This window comes from Suricata suricatta, chromosome 2, assembly GCF_006229205.1.
Source record: "Suricata suricatta isolate VVHF042 chromosome 2, meerkat_22Aug2017_6uvM2_HiC, whole genome shotgun sequence".
NCBI lineage: Eukaryota > Metazoa > Chordata > Mammalia > Carnivora > Herpestidae > Suricata > Suricata suricatta.
In genome coordinates, this window is record NC_043701.1 from 59,024,281 (window position 1) to 59,040,777 (window position 16,497).

The 16,497-nt window shown below is 44.8% G+C and overlaps 1 protein-coding gene across 1 annotated transcript in view; it reads left to right on the top strand.

Annotated features, from left to right (window-relative positions):
• Positions 1-16,497, top strand: part of AMPH (amphiphysin) — a 232,528-nt gene that overhangs the window by 157,737 nt on the left and 58,294 nt on the right. The window contains exons 8-11 of the mRNA XM_029926769.1: positions 7,082-7,157; positions 8,060-8,142; positions 10,340-10,478; positions 11,555-11,683. Of these exons, the coding sequence (XP_029782629.1) occupies positions 7,082-7,157; positions 8,060-8,142; positions 10,340-10,478; positions 11,555-11,683 (427 nt within the window). The remainder of the gene's footprint in view (positions 1-7,081; positions 7,158-8,059; positions 8,143-10,339; positions 10,479-11,554; positions 11,684-16,497) is intronic.

Genomic DNA, 16,497 nt, shown 5'->3' on the forward strand with positions numbered 1-16,497 from the left:
CTCTGTAATTGGTTAATTTCAAAGATACCCTAAATGTTGTAATTGGGTCCCGCCAAAAGTAACGAACACTCTGAACAGTGTGGATGGTTAGAGCTGCTGCCAATACTGTTGTACCATTATGATTGGGTCTCTACCTATGTCGCAATCTCCTGTAACTCCCCCTTCCCAAAGTCATAAAAGTCCTGCCCCGCCTTTGTTCGGGGCTCGCTCGCTCTCAGCATGGATCCACCACGCCGGTAAAGTCTGTGAGCCCGAGTTTAGGCCCCGGCGAGCCTAAATTCGTAATAAAGCCCTTTGCTTTTGCATGCGTGCTTCGGCCTCCCTGGCGGTCTCTGGTTTCTGGGGGCGATAAAGAAATCTTGAGTACAACAATCCCAGGGTTGTTGTGGGACTGAGCCCCAACTCAGCACAGAGCCTGCTTGAGATTCTCTCTCCCCCTCTGTCCCTCTCTGCCTGCCCCCCACCCCTGCTCATGCCTCTCTCTCTCTTTCTAAAATAAATTTAAAAAATGAAAAGTAAAATAAAATCACAAATTATATGAAGTTATGGGTTTTTTTAGGAAATATATTTTTGCTCTCTTATATGTCACAAAATACTTGTATCCAAAATCTTTATGCACATCTTTGGCATCCGTGTCTTTGTCGTTATCAAGGGCACCCATCGGGTCAGCCAGTAAGTAGTTCTCCCCGCTTATCACCTTCGCAACAGACCAGACACCAGTCGTCATGTGCATGCAGTTTAGACAGTTCTGTTCATTTCCCCTCTAAAGGAGGTTTTGTGATCTCAAATGTCATTACTTATCCAATTGCTTTTTAAATTTTTTAATGTTTTTTTTTTTTTTTGAGAGAGAGAGAATGAGTAGGGGAGAGGCAGAGAGAGAGGGAGACACAGAATCCGAAGCAGGCTCCAGGCTCTGAGCTGTCAGCACAGAGCCTGACAATGGGGCTCAAACTCATGAACTATGGGATCACAACCTTAGCTGAAGTCCAGCGCTTAGCCAGCTGAGCCACCCAGGCACCCCCCACCCCCATCCCAACAGTTGCTTTTTAAACTAATGTTTATGAGAGCTTAGGTACCACAACACTCAACACTTCCAATTCTGAGATAATACTCCCAGGAAAATTGGCAAAATTGCCCAGAGGCGGGCATTATTTATTTGCCTGAATATGTGTTGGGTATATAACAACATTTTTTTTCCTAATGTTCTCTATAAGCATCCCAAACTAGCATTGTCAGAAGTCATTTCAGGCTTATGTGTCTTCCCCAAATAGTATTTGGTCATTGAAAATAAGGAATTGTCACAGTGTCTTATAATATGAAAGACTTTATAGGAATTTAAACACAATGGGAATATTTGACGGACCAGTTTTGGAGAGAAGCCTTTCCCTTCTCTGACTTTTTATTGCTTCAGTGCTTTTTATTTTTAAATGTTTATTCATTTTTTTTGAGAGATAGAGTGGGAGTAGGTGAGGGGCAGAGAAAGAGGGGAACAGAGGATCCAATGCAGGGCTCAAACTCACAAACCATGAGATCACGACCTGATCTCACGGATGCTCAACCGAGCTACCCTGGCGCCCCGCGTCGGTGCTTTTTAATCCACTGGAACTTGTTTCCACACCTTTTATGTCAGTCAAATCCTAGCTTGGGCCTTACTGTGGTTTTTCACTAGATCTACATTATTCAACCATTGTGTGGACTGTGTTTGTATGAGAGGAAAAGAGAGAGGTCATTTATTTCAAATACTTTCTATTTTCCAGGTATCATTTTATTCACATTACATATATAATCTTTAATGATCACAATAACATATATCACCATCTGACAATGAGGAAGCTCTGGACCATACTGGTTAAACACTTTGTTGACCATTGTCAGGTTTATAAATCCTGACAAGTAAACATGTCTGTGGTGTTGCCTGTAAATCCCAATGTCTGTAGTTACTTGTTTTCTTACACATATGTGTTCTTCCCGGCCAAATTACTCCACCTTGAAACTGACGTTAGTACTTGTGTCTTCCGGGCCTCCCTCCAGTGTGGAATGAGTAATGAGAGGGCCACTATTTAAGGAACGTGCAGAAGAGACACCTGCAGAAGTCCCTGAGAAGGAGTAATCAGAGATGGAGGAGGAGACCTGGAAAAGTACCTCTTTAAAAAGCCAAGAATGGAGAGAGTTTTAAAAGTGAAGGAGTGCCCGGAGAATCCTTTACAAAACAGAGGTCAGGCAGAGGGGACTAAGGGTGTATGGTCTTGGTGAGCTCCCAGACAGGTTCCTGCTGGTGGTGGGGTCGGAAGCCTGGCGCAGCCATTGCCGACGCCGTGGTTGATGATGTAGAAGCAGTGGGTGTCATCTCTTATTTGAGGGTCTTGGCTATGATGGGCCTGAGGGAGTAGTGGTAGCAGATACAGGGGGGATGAGAGGGCAGGGGAAGCCTTCATAAATAACTGGTATCATTTTGAGGGGCGCCTAGGTGGCTCAGTCGGTTAAGTGTCCAACCGTGGCTCAGGTCATGATCTCATGGTTGATGGGCTCGATCCCTGTGTTGGGTTCTGTGCTGGAGCCTGGAGCCTGCTTCAGATTCTGTGTTTCCTTCTCTCTTCCCCTACGCGCTCGCTCTCGCTCGCTCTCTCTCCCTTTCCCTCTCCCTCTTAAGACTAAATAAACACTAAAAAATTAATTTGAAATCACTGGTATTATTTTGAGAAGCTGACAGTGAGGCCGGCACAGGTTGGGATGATTTAGGTCTGGGGATTTCTGGAGCCTGTAGGGGACAGGGGGATAAAGTCAAGGTGTTGGCACAGCAGCCAGCCAATGGTGAGAGGTATGCCACAGGGGACAACAGCCCGGAAGGAAAGGGGCACTGATCTCAGAGAGATTTACAAAAAACACTCAGCAGGTGGAACCGAAGTGAACGAAGGAAGGATCTTGTGGTCTAGGAAATCAGGTGAGGGAGCAGGTCCCTGGATTGTGTCATCTCACTTGTGAGCCATCGATGGTCACAGGATCTGCAGCGGAACGTAGATGAATAAAACATTGAGTTAGGAGTTTGTTTCTTGGTTGGAGAGGCAGACGTACGTTGAGATCTGCTGTGTTAGAGTTAGGATTTGGTGAAGGACAGAGAAGGGGATCATGAGATGTGCCCTGTGGACAGTCAGTGGGGCGGGGGTGTGGGGGTTTGGTAGGTGAGCTGCACTGGGTTGAATACACGCAGCAGGAATCTCAGAGGAGGGTGTGTCAGGGAGGAGACGCCACAGGGCCCCTGCTTGAGGGGGCCATACCCAGAGGAGCAGGGGCGAGCTAGGAGAGAATTCTTTGCTCTCCCACTCCACCCCCCTGGTAGATGGCTGGCAGAGGATATTTCTTCCATTGCAGGGGGCTGTTGGTGTGCGGGGAGCAGTGACCTCTCCAGCCCCACCCCTGCAGATTTCCCTGAGGGAGGTGCTGGGGAGTGTCCTGGCCTGCAAGGCTGTGGTAGCTCAGCTGGTAATCCTTTCCATATAATGCTTCCCATTGTTTCCAAGAACAAAGAACCGTCTTAATAAAGAAATTAAGTGGGGTCTTGATCTAATCTCAAGGGGCCTGAGGATGTCTCAGAGGACATGGTAATGTCTGAGTCCTTTGTTTAGGAAGAATGTGTGAAACACCTCACAAACACAAAATAGCAGTAATCTCTGTGGATGGGTATTGCACTGCTGGTGACATCAGGTTTTTACAAGCCCAGGTTAACAGTCAGAATATGACTTACAGTGGAATGAATGCCACATTTGTCGGTTCATTCATTCATTCATTCACTCACTCATTGAATATTTACTGCACGCCTGCTCTGGCCTGGTGCTGTATTAGGTGCTAGGCCTGTAGTAATGACCCTCCTTAAAGGCAGGCCCTACTGTGAGTCTCCAATGTCCTAAATTGAAGAAAACCATTATATGATGAATTAAGTAAAAAATGTTCAACACATTTTATCTAAGTAAAATACATCCTAGTTGACTTAACTTCGAAATTCTAAAACAAACCATGGAAATATTAAAAGATCTGAGGAGTGTCTGGGTGGCTCAGTCAGTTAAGCATCCAACTTTAGCTTAGGTTATGATCTCACGGTTCGTGGGTTCGATCCCCGCGTCAGGCTCTGTGCTGACAGCTAGCTCACAGCCTGGAGCCTGCTTTGGATTCTGTGTCTCCCTCTCTCTCTGCCCCTCCCCAGCTCATGCTCTGTCTGTCTGTCTGTCTCTCTCAAAAATAAGTAAACATTAAGAAAATTTAAAAAGAAGATCATCTGATATCTGTTTAGTCATGTTAAACAAGATATTTCTTTTTTTCTTCCTGGCACCATGCCAATTATTTCTCTAATAATGGATATAAATAAGATACACTATATATCAGTAAGCAAAATTTACAGGTAGGAGAATAGGAGTTTTTGTTTTTGCTAAACATTTCCAGGGATCACTATGTTTAATAACAGTTAACCTTACAAATAAACAAGGGGGAAAAAAAGAAGCACTAAGAAATGAATAGGTGACTCACAAAAGAAGAAATATAGACCGCTAATAAATAAACAAAGAAAAAGGTATTCACGCCAATTAAAGGACTGTAACCATGGAAGTCAGTCAGGTGCCATCTGTTGCCTCTCACCTTAGGAAGGTTTCCTGGAACTGGGGACTGAGTGTTGAGGACCCCGCCCCGGTGGGACCAGCTTACCAGACTAGCGGTGCACACCAGAGTCTGTTTGTGCCTCTCACACCACATTTGCACTAAAGAAACATATTCTAAGGAAATGGTTGAGCCACATGCAGAGTTTTAGTTCTATTAATTCGTAGGTCTTCGTTAGGGTTTTGTTTATTATAGTGAACAATCAATGGAAACAAAGCAGCCCCCACCAGGGAACTTCAGCTACACCCCCTCCCCCATCCATCCATGCCTGCCTTCTTCAATCTGACCCTTCTTCAGGGCAGCCCACATTGATCCCCTCAAGCCGATGTTCAGAGCTGGCACAAGGCCTGTTAATTCCCCTGTCTTCTCAATTTCTGTCTGAATCTACTCATTTTTCATATTCAGTTGTGTATGGCCTTTCGTGGTAACTTTACCACCAGTATTCTGCATCTTTCACTCACCTGTATGGATAAAGCATGTGTTCACAAATGTGCCCCTCGGGTGCTCCTCTAACTGGACCCTGTGTTCCTGGAGCCCCCGGAGCCCACTGCTAGGCATGAACCCATAGTGGATAGGCCCTTCGTGGAGTAATTGAATGAGGGGAGGTATGAGGAATGACTGGTTGATGAGAGTCCTGAGTTGGTGCTTAAAGTGCCCCCCGGAAGTCTTTCCTGCCACAAATGGTGTGCTGGCCCCTTTGCCCCCTGTTGTCAGCGCACCTGTAGACTCACCTCCCATACAGGTGCTGCTGTAGTTAGCTGCCCCGAGTGCAGGTCCTCGCCATTGCCCTGTCCCACACAGGGCTAGGGGCTGCACGTAACCACTGCCTGCAGACCAACGTGCTTCACCGTCGGGACGATCCCTGTCCCGGTGCACATGTCTGCCTCACTAGGCTCTCGTCTCCCAAGCTTCTGGTCTGACCCTCCCAAGTAGTTACTATTTCCCAAACACCCTGTGCCAGGATTTTCTTTATTAATATATATCTGTTTACCGATGCATCATCTGTCAACACACACACACACACACACACACACACACACACACACACACACAATGATATATTATTCAGCCATAAGAAAGGAGGGACCACCTGGGTGGCTCAGTTGGTTGAGCGTCCAACTCTTGATTTCAGCTCAGGTCATGATCTTACAGTTTGTGAGATCAAGCTCCACGTCAGGCTCTGCACTAATAGCTTGGAGCCTGCTTGGGATTTGCTCTCTTCTTCTCCCTCTCCCCCTCCTCTGCTCACTCATGCTCTTTTTCAAAACAATTTTTAAAAAGACAATTCTGCCATTTGGGATAATATGGATGGACCATGAGGGCATTATGCTGAGTGAAATAAACCAGACAAAGACCTATGTTCGGCTCAGTGTTTAGTATCTACAGTGATTATGTGTCTCTCAAGTCACCTATTTTTATTTTGATATAAAATAATATACATGAGTATGTTTGTATGTGTGTATATATATGCATATATACACACAGGTGCACATGTATATATGTGTAAATATATGTGCACATATACAAATACATATATGTGTGTGTATATATCATACCTTCTTTAACCGTTCCCCAGTGGATGGACACGTAAACTGTTTGCCTATCTTGGCTGTCGTCAGCAATGCTGTAGTGAACATGGCAGTGCATGTATCTCTTTGAGATCCTGTTTTCATTTCCTTCAGACATCTGTCCCGAAGTGGGATCACAGGGTCGTATGGTAGTTCTATTTTTACCTTTCTGAGACACTTTCCACAGTGGCTGCACCAATTTCCATTCCCACCAACAGTACACAGAGGGGTCCCTTTTCTCCACTTCCTCTAACACTTGTCATCTGGTTTTCTTGATGACAGCCATTCTGACAGGTGCGAGGTGATACTACAGCATGGGTATCCCTGATATGTGGAATTTGGGGGAGGGGAAAGCACATTTGTAGAAACGGAACGCAGAAAAGTGGATGTTGGGCTAGGAGGTGGGGGAGGTAGGGACAGGTTGGTAAAAGGGTATACACTTTTAGCTATGAGTAAGGTCTGAGGATCTAATGTAAAACATTGTAACTATAGTTGATAACACTGTATTATATAGTTGAAATTTGCCGAGAATAGAAATTAAATGTTCACACACACAAGTTAAGTTTATGAAGTGATATCTGTGTTTTTAACTAGATGGAGGGAACCATTCACAGTTGTGAATCAGTTCACCACAATGTCCACTTTAAATATCTCACCATTTATTTGTCAGTTATACCTCAATATAGCTGGAAAAAATGAAGGAAACCCAGATAAACTAGTCTTAGGAGAGATCTTTAGGGCAGCAGATGCAGCCCAACGTTACTCAAAATTATATAAAGGAAACCTCTTCCTATTGCATTTCATTGCTATTAAAAATGCTGACCAGTCTTTCCCTGTTCTTCTCTCCTCTTTGTGTCTCTGCATGGCAGACGAGTTGGATTTTACGTCAACACTTTCAAAAATGTTTCCAGCCTCGAGGCCAAGTTCCATAAGGAAATAGCTGTGGTAAGTAAAGATGATTATTTTTCCTTATGGAACATAAAATAAGTGAACATTTTTTTTTTCCTGAAAGCAAATGAAATGGTGTTGTATTGTCACTTACTTGCGAATTTGTTTTCATAGCATGTTATTACACTCAGTAGCATTTCTCCAGTATTCCTCCCTGCCCTCAGGAATCCTGGCCTGTGTTCATTCCTCTTCCGGAATGCTTTTTCTCCATGTCACAGTCTCACAATCTTGTTTTGTTTGATTTTGTTTCCAGTCAGCTTTAAAAGGTGGCATTTAAAAGTGATACTTTTTGAGGCTGAGGAAAAATCAGTGTCCGAACATTCAGTCAGTCAACAGTCCTGTCGTCAACTACTACTTAGACATAAACTACTCTTAGTTCAGCAGGGTGGTTGTAGGACTCTCTCTCTAGTAGAGTCCGTGGAAACAGTAAGGGTTTGTTTTCCATTCTGTACTCTGGTTAATAAATGTGTTTTGGTTTTTTAAAGGTTTATTTGAATTAGTGGCCTTTTAGGTTTTCACATGCGTTTTTAAAATTTTTATTTTTACTTATTTTGAAAGAGAGAAAGAGCGAGCAGGGGAGGGGCAAAGAGAGCGGGGGGACGGAGAATCCCAAGCAGGCTCCACACTGTCAGCGTAAAGCCTGATGCAGGGCTTGAACTCACAAACCTTGAGATTGTGACCTGAGCTGAAGTCAGACACTCAGCCAACTGGGCCACCTAGGTGCCCCTTGACATGAGTTTTCAACTGTCCATTTGCAGACTTTAAAGGATTCCTGAGACCATCTCTACTCTCATTAAGGTTCTCAGTTTCTCAGTAAACAATTCTTGTCTTAGGGCAGTAGCCTGAATCGGCACCAGAATGACTTACAGCTAATAGACCAATGGTCTCCATCCCTTTAGCTTTGCCACAAGTTGTATGAAGTGATGACGAAGCTGGGCGACCAGCACGCTGACAAGGCCTTCACCATTCAAGGAGCTCCCAGGTAGGCCGTGTTCATCAGAGCCAAGTTCATGCAACGCTTGTCACAATTTCTGCAGTCTGCACCAGCCCATGCTGTTTTAATCCTTTTAGAAAAATCTAAAACGAAGGAGCCTTTCCATGTGGAGGCTGACCGCAGCCTCAGTTCTGTGTTTACCTTCAGTCTTTAGATTTACTCAGTGTGGGCTTTGGTCATTGTCACAATCGAATCGACAATCTGCCTGTCTCCATTTTCCACGGGACCAGCCAGGGTGTAAATTTTCAACATGTAACTTCTAGTAGTGTACCTGTTACTGTCTTTGGAGGAGAAAGGATTTTCCTAAACTCCCAGCACTTAGTCCTTATGCTGATCGCTGACATATTTAATGGATCCATTTGGGGAAGCAATTGACACCTCACCATCATCTTACCTCCTGACTTAACTTTGCAAACGCTGCATTGTTTTGGTCCTGTCCCACATAGTTATTTTGAATTATGAGTCAGTTGGTCAAATACACTGAAGGCCCCGTGATCCGTAGGTGAATTCTCTACCTTCCCAGGAGTTGGCTTCATACCAGCTTTCTCCTGTGATTTTGGAACCCCTTTATTCCATCCTTCTCAGGCATATGCTCAAGGAATGCAAACTTGTGAGCCTTGGGCTGGAAATCAGAAGATCCAGCTTTCAGGTTTCTGAATCTGTAGGTAACAGGCTTTGCCTTCCTTGAGTGAGTCTATTAATCCTCTGGTTAAAGAGCTCATATTTTTTAAATCAACAGAAAAAAATACGGCATTGAACTAAATGGCTTATAAGGTAATATGCAGTCCCGACTTTCTGTATTTGGCAACTTCAACATCAATCAACATATAGAGTCCTACACACACATTTCTAAAACTACGCACTCCTGCCCATGTTTATGGTTGGATCTCTCTAGAGCGAGCTGATTTTCTTAAATGATGCTGTTTGTAGTAGCCATCTTCATAATAGTCCCTGATACAGCTGTTACACTAAGTGAGCATTTAGGATCTCTTATCCTTCAAAGGAAAAGAACATTCCCTACATGACTGAAAGAAGTGGAAGCACTCTTTCCAATATAGTATCTCAGTATGAACTTGGAACAAAGAGAAAGTTGTAATAAGAACACCACAATGACACTGGGTGTTTTTGCTGTGAGGCACGTGAAAAACTTAAGAGGTGCTCTCTCATTGAGACGTGAAACAATGTGTCTGAAAACTTCTGTGTTGCCAAATCAGATCAAATGAAGATGAAGTGGGGCCATGGCCACTTACCAAATGTCTCTTTGGTTTTTTTTTTTCAACATTTCCTCCGCAGAATGAGGTGGTGAGTGAGCTCAGTGGGCTCCCTGTGGAGCATAGATTGAAGCCATGCTTCCCGACAGAGGCCATGATTGCTGGCCCATAGCCTTAATCATGTGGCCCATCCATGTTCCCTGTAGGACTCACTCCCTTGGATATGTAGACCATGCTGTGGTGTATGCGGTAGTTTATTTTGGGGTAGAGACCCTATTCCCTCAATCTGTAGATTTTAGAAGGTCTTAGAGAGTAGGATGTGTCCCAAGGGCCCTCTTCCTGCTCATCACCTTTGAGCTGGTCCCAAGCCTCTGGTCCAGTCTGTGGGTTCTTAGGAATGTGGTGTGTTCTCAGGAAGCATTATTGACTCTCTGCCTTCACATAATTTGTTTGCACCCATTAAGGTGTCTGAGTTCAGTCATCCAACTGTTAACAGACAGGACTCTTATAAAATCTTAGCACTATCCTGAGGATGTCTTTAACATAAAATTTATCATTTTCTGCATAGGTTTTTCTATAGAGTATGACATAGTAACATTGTTGAAGGTAGTTCAGTGAATTGAGCTTCTCTTTGGAAGACTCTGGGAGAGCCTGTTTGGCACAGTGGAAAGAACAGGGCAGGGGTTGCATTTCCAAGGTCTGAATTCAGAGCCAGTCAAATGCTGCATGACATCAGGGGGGTTTAACCTCTCTAAGGCATGGCTATTGTGACGATTAGAGATGATGGATTATGAATGTGGCCTGCACCCAGTGGACAATAAATACAGTTCATACCAACCAGAATTAACCTAGAAGGGGGGTAGATGACAGTCAGAACCTGTCGTGCCTTGGGATTCCTTTGGGATGGAGGGTCCCTGAAACTTAAGTGCCGTCCTTTAGATGGCCCATTGCTCACTCTTCATGTGTTCGTCCAGTGATTCTGGTCCACTCCGCATTGCAAAGACGCCATCACCACCCGAGGAGCCTTCACCCATCCCGAGCCCAACAGCAAGTCCCAATCACACACTGGCACCTGCGTCTCCTGCACCAGCAAGGCCTAGGTCACCTTCACAGGTAGGAAGAGGTCAAATATATTGGGGCGAATAGAAGGACTCATGGTGATGACCCTTATCTGAGATAATCCCATGATGCAGGGGCATTAAAAGGAGTTTCCAGTTGGGGAGACTTCAAGGCTGTAGGCATTGTGATGGTCACTAAGGAATCAAGCTGTTTTTCCAGTTTGGATTTCTGCCTCCTATTACACCCTATGTTTGAGTGTGTTGAGACCTCTCTCCACAACCTCCGCTTCCTGAGGCTTGCGGTCCCTCCTCTCCTCCCACCTCTTGCTCTCAGGAAGGGTCCAATCCATCCTACCTTCTGCCAGGACCTTCCTTCCTCCAGCACTTCTGGTTACACTCAAGTCAAGTATGCCCAAGAAAGCCGTGATTCTGTACGCCATTTCACATTTTTGGGATTCCCCCCATTATGTGGCACATGAGGAGACCCCAGCAAAAGCATCTAGAAGAGACAACTGTGGGAAACGGTAAAGGCTAGGCAAAGTAAATACAGAGAAACATTGCCGCCCTGGTCTTCTCCACTTTGAGTGAAGGCGAAATCCCTCCAGGAAGACAGGAAGTCTCCAGTGTGGTTCAAACTTTGAAACTAAGGAGAGTCGTGGGAAGATTCATGAAATAGATCTGTAAAGTTCTTACTCCTCAGAACACTTGTGTGGGAAGTGAAATGTGTGCAGTCTAAGGGTGGTCTCCCTGATTTCAGTGACAGGCTTCCCTGATGCTAGTGTTGAAATTCTAATTTATTGCTGAAATGAGAAATCGTTTTCAGTGGACTCCCAAAAAAAGCATTGCCTTCATTTGAGCTTTAGAGGCATAGGCGGCTGGCCCTGCATGTCGTGCTTGTGTTGGGATGAATGGAGTCGCATTGCCTAAGTATTTCTCACGGGGCCCTTACTTGTCGGGGCTCAGAGAGCCCCCAAGGGAGACAGCATTCTCTGCTCAATCAGAGGTTCTTATTTCTGTACGCACATCTAAATTTTAGTCAGGGACTGCTGTGTCCGCCCAGCACTGTTCTCCTGGCATTTCTATACATCTCACATGCGTCTTTGGCCAACGTGTGTTTCTGATGTTTTGTAGACCAGGAAAGGGCCTCCTGTCCCACCTCTGCCCAAAGTCACCCCAACAAAGGAACTTCAGCAGGAGAATATCATCAGTTTCTTTGAGGACAACTTTGTTCCGGAAATCAGTGTGACAACACCTTCGCAGGTAAGTGCCTGGTCCGGAGCCAGGATGTCCACAGAAGTTCCATGGCAGAGGGACCCCCAGGGACTAGCTTTAAATGTGGTGGATGTTAGAGCCAGCAATATCATCTCAGCTGTCATTCAGGTTTGTTAATTACTTGGTATGTCTAAAGCATTCTCAAATGGGAGACATACGTACAGTATTTGAAAATACCGAAAAGCATGAAATGAAGAATTTTCACAATCCCTCAAATCATACCACTCTGACATAGCCACTAGTGAATGCCCTTTGGTTTCTTTTCCTTCAGTCTGTTTTTCTAGGTTAATACTTAATTGGTACCATAAAATTCAGATTGTATTGTTATATATTCCTGACTTGTCTACTAGTCTAATTGAGCATCTTCTTTTTTTCATGTCACGATATTATTTTTTGGTTTTTTCCAAAAGAAAGTATTTAACCAGAGTATTCTATCTGAGGCATGGACCAGGTTGTTTCTGCACCAGCACTTCGGTGAACATCAGTATGTGTGAATTCATGTGTTTATGCCCTCTATTTTTTTTTCATATTGCTTCCTAGTAGAGAATAGGAAAATGCAATGAAAAGAAGTGACTGTTTTTAAGCCTCTTGACCTTCTGCACAAGTAATGTGTCTATTTACATAGTTTGACAAACAGAAGCATCAGTGATTGCCCTGGACTTAAAGACTCTTGGGTGCACCTACCCCAGGTACAGCTACCTTGGTGGGCTATAGGTCTACCTCTGCTGATGACTTGGTCATCCTGTGGTCTGAAGAATGAAAAGGGTCCTTGGGTGGCTCAGTCAGTTAGATGTCTGACTTCAGCTCAGGTCATGATTTCATGGTTTGTGGGTTCGAGCCCCGCCATTGGGCTCTGTGCTGACAGCTCAGAGCCTGGAGCCCACTTCAGATTCTGTGTCTGCCCCTCTCTTTGCCCTTCCCATGCTCATGGTCTGTGTGTCTCTCTCAATAATAAATAAAAGTTAAAAAAAAAAAAAAAAGAATAAAGATTCTTGGCTTCCAGAGCTGTTCCCAGTGCCATCAAAGCCACTTCTTTGTTTTAAGAGTGAAAGTCTCCAGAAACATCGTGCCAATATCATTTCCTCCCAGGATCGTCAGGGTCAGAAACAATACATTTTACAAAATGTGAGAAGGCAGCGTTATAATTACTGAGTACATCAGTAACAACACTGTGTATGACATCCCAATCCCAATCCCATCCTGTTGACAATAACAGAAATAATACACTAATGACAGAGAGCTCAGAAAATAGCAACTCGGAAGCCAGTCATCATTTTTCGTTGCTTTTAAGGGCATTCATCAGTAAGGCACAATGCTTTTAGCTAATACTTTCCTTCTGTTGCTAGTATGAGATGTGGGATTTGGTAAGGTAATGAGGCCTTGAAATGTGATTTAGTAGCTCCTTTCAGGAGGGGGAATTGCCTGTGGGTGAGGGCACGGACAGATGATGCCTGTGGATACCGAGCTGTCGCCAGGGCTGGCTATTTAGAGCCAAGTGATCTGACCAGCACTCACCGTTGGCCTGGCACCAAATGTAGGCAGTTTTCATTTCCAAGTTACACTGTCTGTTTGTATTTGATAACAGCCCAGCTCCATTCTCTTTTGTACTACATCAGTTTTCAAATGGGGGGTGTTTTAGGCTGATGATACCCTTATTCAAGTTGCTTTCTCCTCCAAGAACATGCCTTCAATCCCCTCCACAAACAGAGAACGTGGTCACCTAGAAGCCACGTGTACTTAGGTGAAGACCCTTCCCTTTAGCACCTGAGGCAGCGAAAGTAGAGGCGATGTGACATGTGGACTAGTTCTGAAGCCAAGATGGAGTTCAAGAGTGTCCTTTCCTTTAAAAATGTTCTTTTATTTACAGTTTGCTAGCTCACAAAAGGGTTCTTCGTGGTAGAAAAGAAAAGCATCAAAGCACTTTTTACAATTACAAATGCTAGAAGGGGGCCTGGAGTGCCTCTAAGAGCGTTAACTCTCGTGATGCGGTTGGGTGGCAGTCGTGGGCAAAGTCTGGAGCTGCGGATGCAGGGGGAGGAAGCAGCCTTCTAAGCAGAGCCAGCCAACTGGGAGCCCCTGGCTGGGGTCTGTGCACCACTCCTAGGCTGTGGGAAGCGGAAGAAAGCACCCCTTCCCCCTTACCATCCAGAACATGCTGGCTGTGTGTCCCCTCCCTCCAACAGTGTGCTCTGGATTCTGAAAGAACTGACCGCCAGAGACATCGTGGGGTGCATTTTGGAGGGTTCAACTTAATTTATATTGTGTTCTTATAGTCGGGAGGAGGCAGAAGGTTTCTGTCGTTTTTTCTGACTCTGCAGCAACATGACTCCGGCCGTGGACCACAGCGTGCGACCAGTGCGTTTCCATTGACTAAATGGCTGTGAGTCTTATGTCACAGTGTCAAGAGAAGGGAGTGCAGCAAGGGTTTATGTTTTAGTCTGCTTCCTCACTTACTGAGTGATATAATCTAGCTTTATTTGCGGGTGCTTGGGTGGCTCAGCCTGTTAAGCATCTGACTCTTGGTTTCGGCTCAGGTTGTGATCTCGTGGTTTGTGAGTTTGAGCCTCCTGTCAGGCTCTGCACTGTAGCGTGGAGCCTGCTTGGGATTCATTCTCTCTCTCTCTCTCTCTCTTTCTCTCTCTCCCCCTCTCTTTCCTTTCCCTTCTTTCTCTCTCTCTCAGAAGAAATAAATGAGCATTTTAAAAAATACAGTAAAATTGCACAAATGAGGCCCGTCTCTGAGGCATCTTGATAGACCCTTGGTTCCTTGTTCTGACAGAGACCGTGTTCTCTCACTCCTTTTGGGTTCCATCCAGCAGAGTTCCTGATTCAGTAGCTCGGGGATGAGGGCCAAGAATCTGTATTCCTAACGAGCTCCCAAGTGACGCTGACACTGCTGGGCATGGGATCACACTGTGAGAACCTGTTTTAGGCCAGGATTTTCCCGCGGCACAAAGTTCCACAGTGAACAGATTTCTCCCAGAGAAATATCCACCTGAGTCAAGTGTATGTCATGACTGACCATGTATAACTGTTCCACTTGAAAATAGTGTGACTTGAGGGAGCGCGTGGGTGGTTCAGTCTGCTGCGCATCCAACTTCAGTCCAGGTCATGATCTTGCGGTTCGTGAGTTCAGGCCCCATATTGGACTCGTTGCCATCAGCACAGAGCTCATTTCAGATCCCTTCTCCTACTTCCTCTCTCTCTCTGCCCCTCCCCCCTTTCTACCCCTTCCCTGCTAGTGCAGGTGCTCTTTCCCTCTATGAAAAATAAATAAACATTAAAAAAAAATTTTTTTAAATAGTGTGACTTGAAATGCTCCATGTTTCGGGCTGCTGGACTTACACATACATACACGTGCATGTACATGTGTGCTTGTAATATTAGATGTGTTGATCAGATTGCATGTCAAGTTGCATATGCTAAGGGAAGGGACTGTCTCCCTGGGGCTGTGATGTTTTTAGCTGGGCACAGATAAACGCTGGAAGAGAATGAACAGGACGCCAGGAGAATGTACAGTGCCAGCTGTGCAGAAGTGGAGTATTGAAAGCTAGAAGGCTGAGAAAGCTTTTCTCTCTCAGATATCTAATATTTAGGATCATAGGGAATTGGCCATTTCAGTTTTATGTTGATACTTTTTTAAAAGTTCAGTAAGTCATTCTCCATTGAACATGTAGGCTTATTTCCCTAGCTTGCTATCTTTATCCTGTACTTAGTGGGGAAAAACAGCGTTTGTATTCATTCCACCCAGGAGCTTGAAATGTGTGGTGATTGAAATACTCCTCACCTCCGATGCCGTCTGTCTCGTACACCAAACTTCCCTATGTGACAGTCTCTCCTGAGTGTCCGGGGATTGGAAACAAATCCATCAGGCCTACAGAGCCCTCTAATGGCCCCAGACCTTAACTATATCATAGAATCTTCTCTGGGAAATATCCCCACCTGCTTACAGGGAGAGGTCCACGTGTCAGGACCAAAGGGCTGACTTTGCTTCTCTGGTTCTGTGATTACAAAAACGGAACTGCCAGCCCTCTTTATTTTTCTCTCCCAAGAACCTAAACTGAAAGAAATCGCCTATGGGGTGTGTGTGTTCTTGCATTATTCTTTTAATTTTTGTAAATGTTTATTCCTTTTTTGAGAGAGAGAGAGAGACAAAGTGCAGGCACGGGAGGGACAGAGAGAGAAGGAGACACAGAATTGGAAGCAGGCTCCAGGCTCTGAGCTGCCAGCACGGAGCCTCATGTAGGGCTCGAACCCACGAACCGTGAGATCCTGACCTGAAGTCAGAGGCTTAACCGACTGAACCACCCAGGTGCCCCACATTATTCTTTTAAAACAGCATTTTTCATCTCATTCTGTAACATGCTGTGAAAAGGGTTCCTTGGTCATCTGAGGCTGAGAGGACCTGTATCCCCTTCTGCTTTACATAGTTTGTGCCAAACGCTCTGAGAAGTTCTGCAACAAAAGCCCTTTTTGTTTAAATCAGAGTTTCTCAAACAGTCTCCCTTTCCTCCCAAAGTACTACCTGTTCCAGGGAAGTGGGCGTTTGGTGAAACATGTTTAAAAACGTAGACTTAAAAGATATTATGTCCCTGGAAACCAAATGTATGGCCTATAAATAGGATTTTAACAGATCAAGACCAAAAAAAGCAATCATGTATATTATCTCCCCACAGATACCGTACACATACAAGGTTGTTTCTTTTTGTTCTTCAAAGAATGTTTTCCAAAAAAATGTTTGGACTGCTTTCTCTTCTCACAATCGATGTTCACCCTCCTCTCCCACCAGGGCTTTCCTTAGG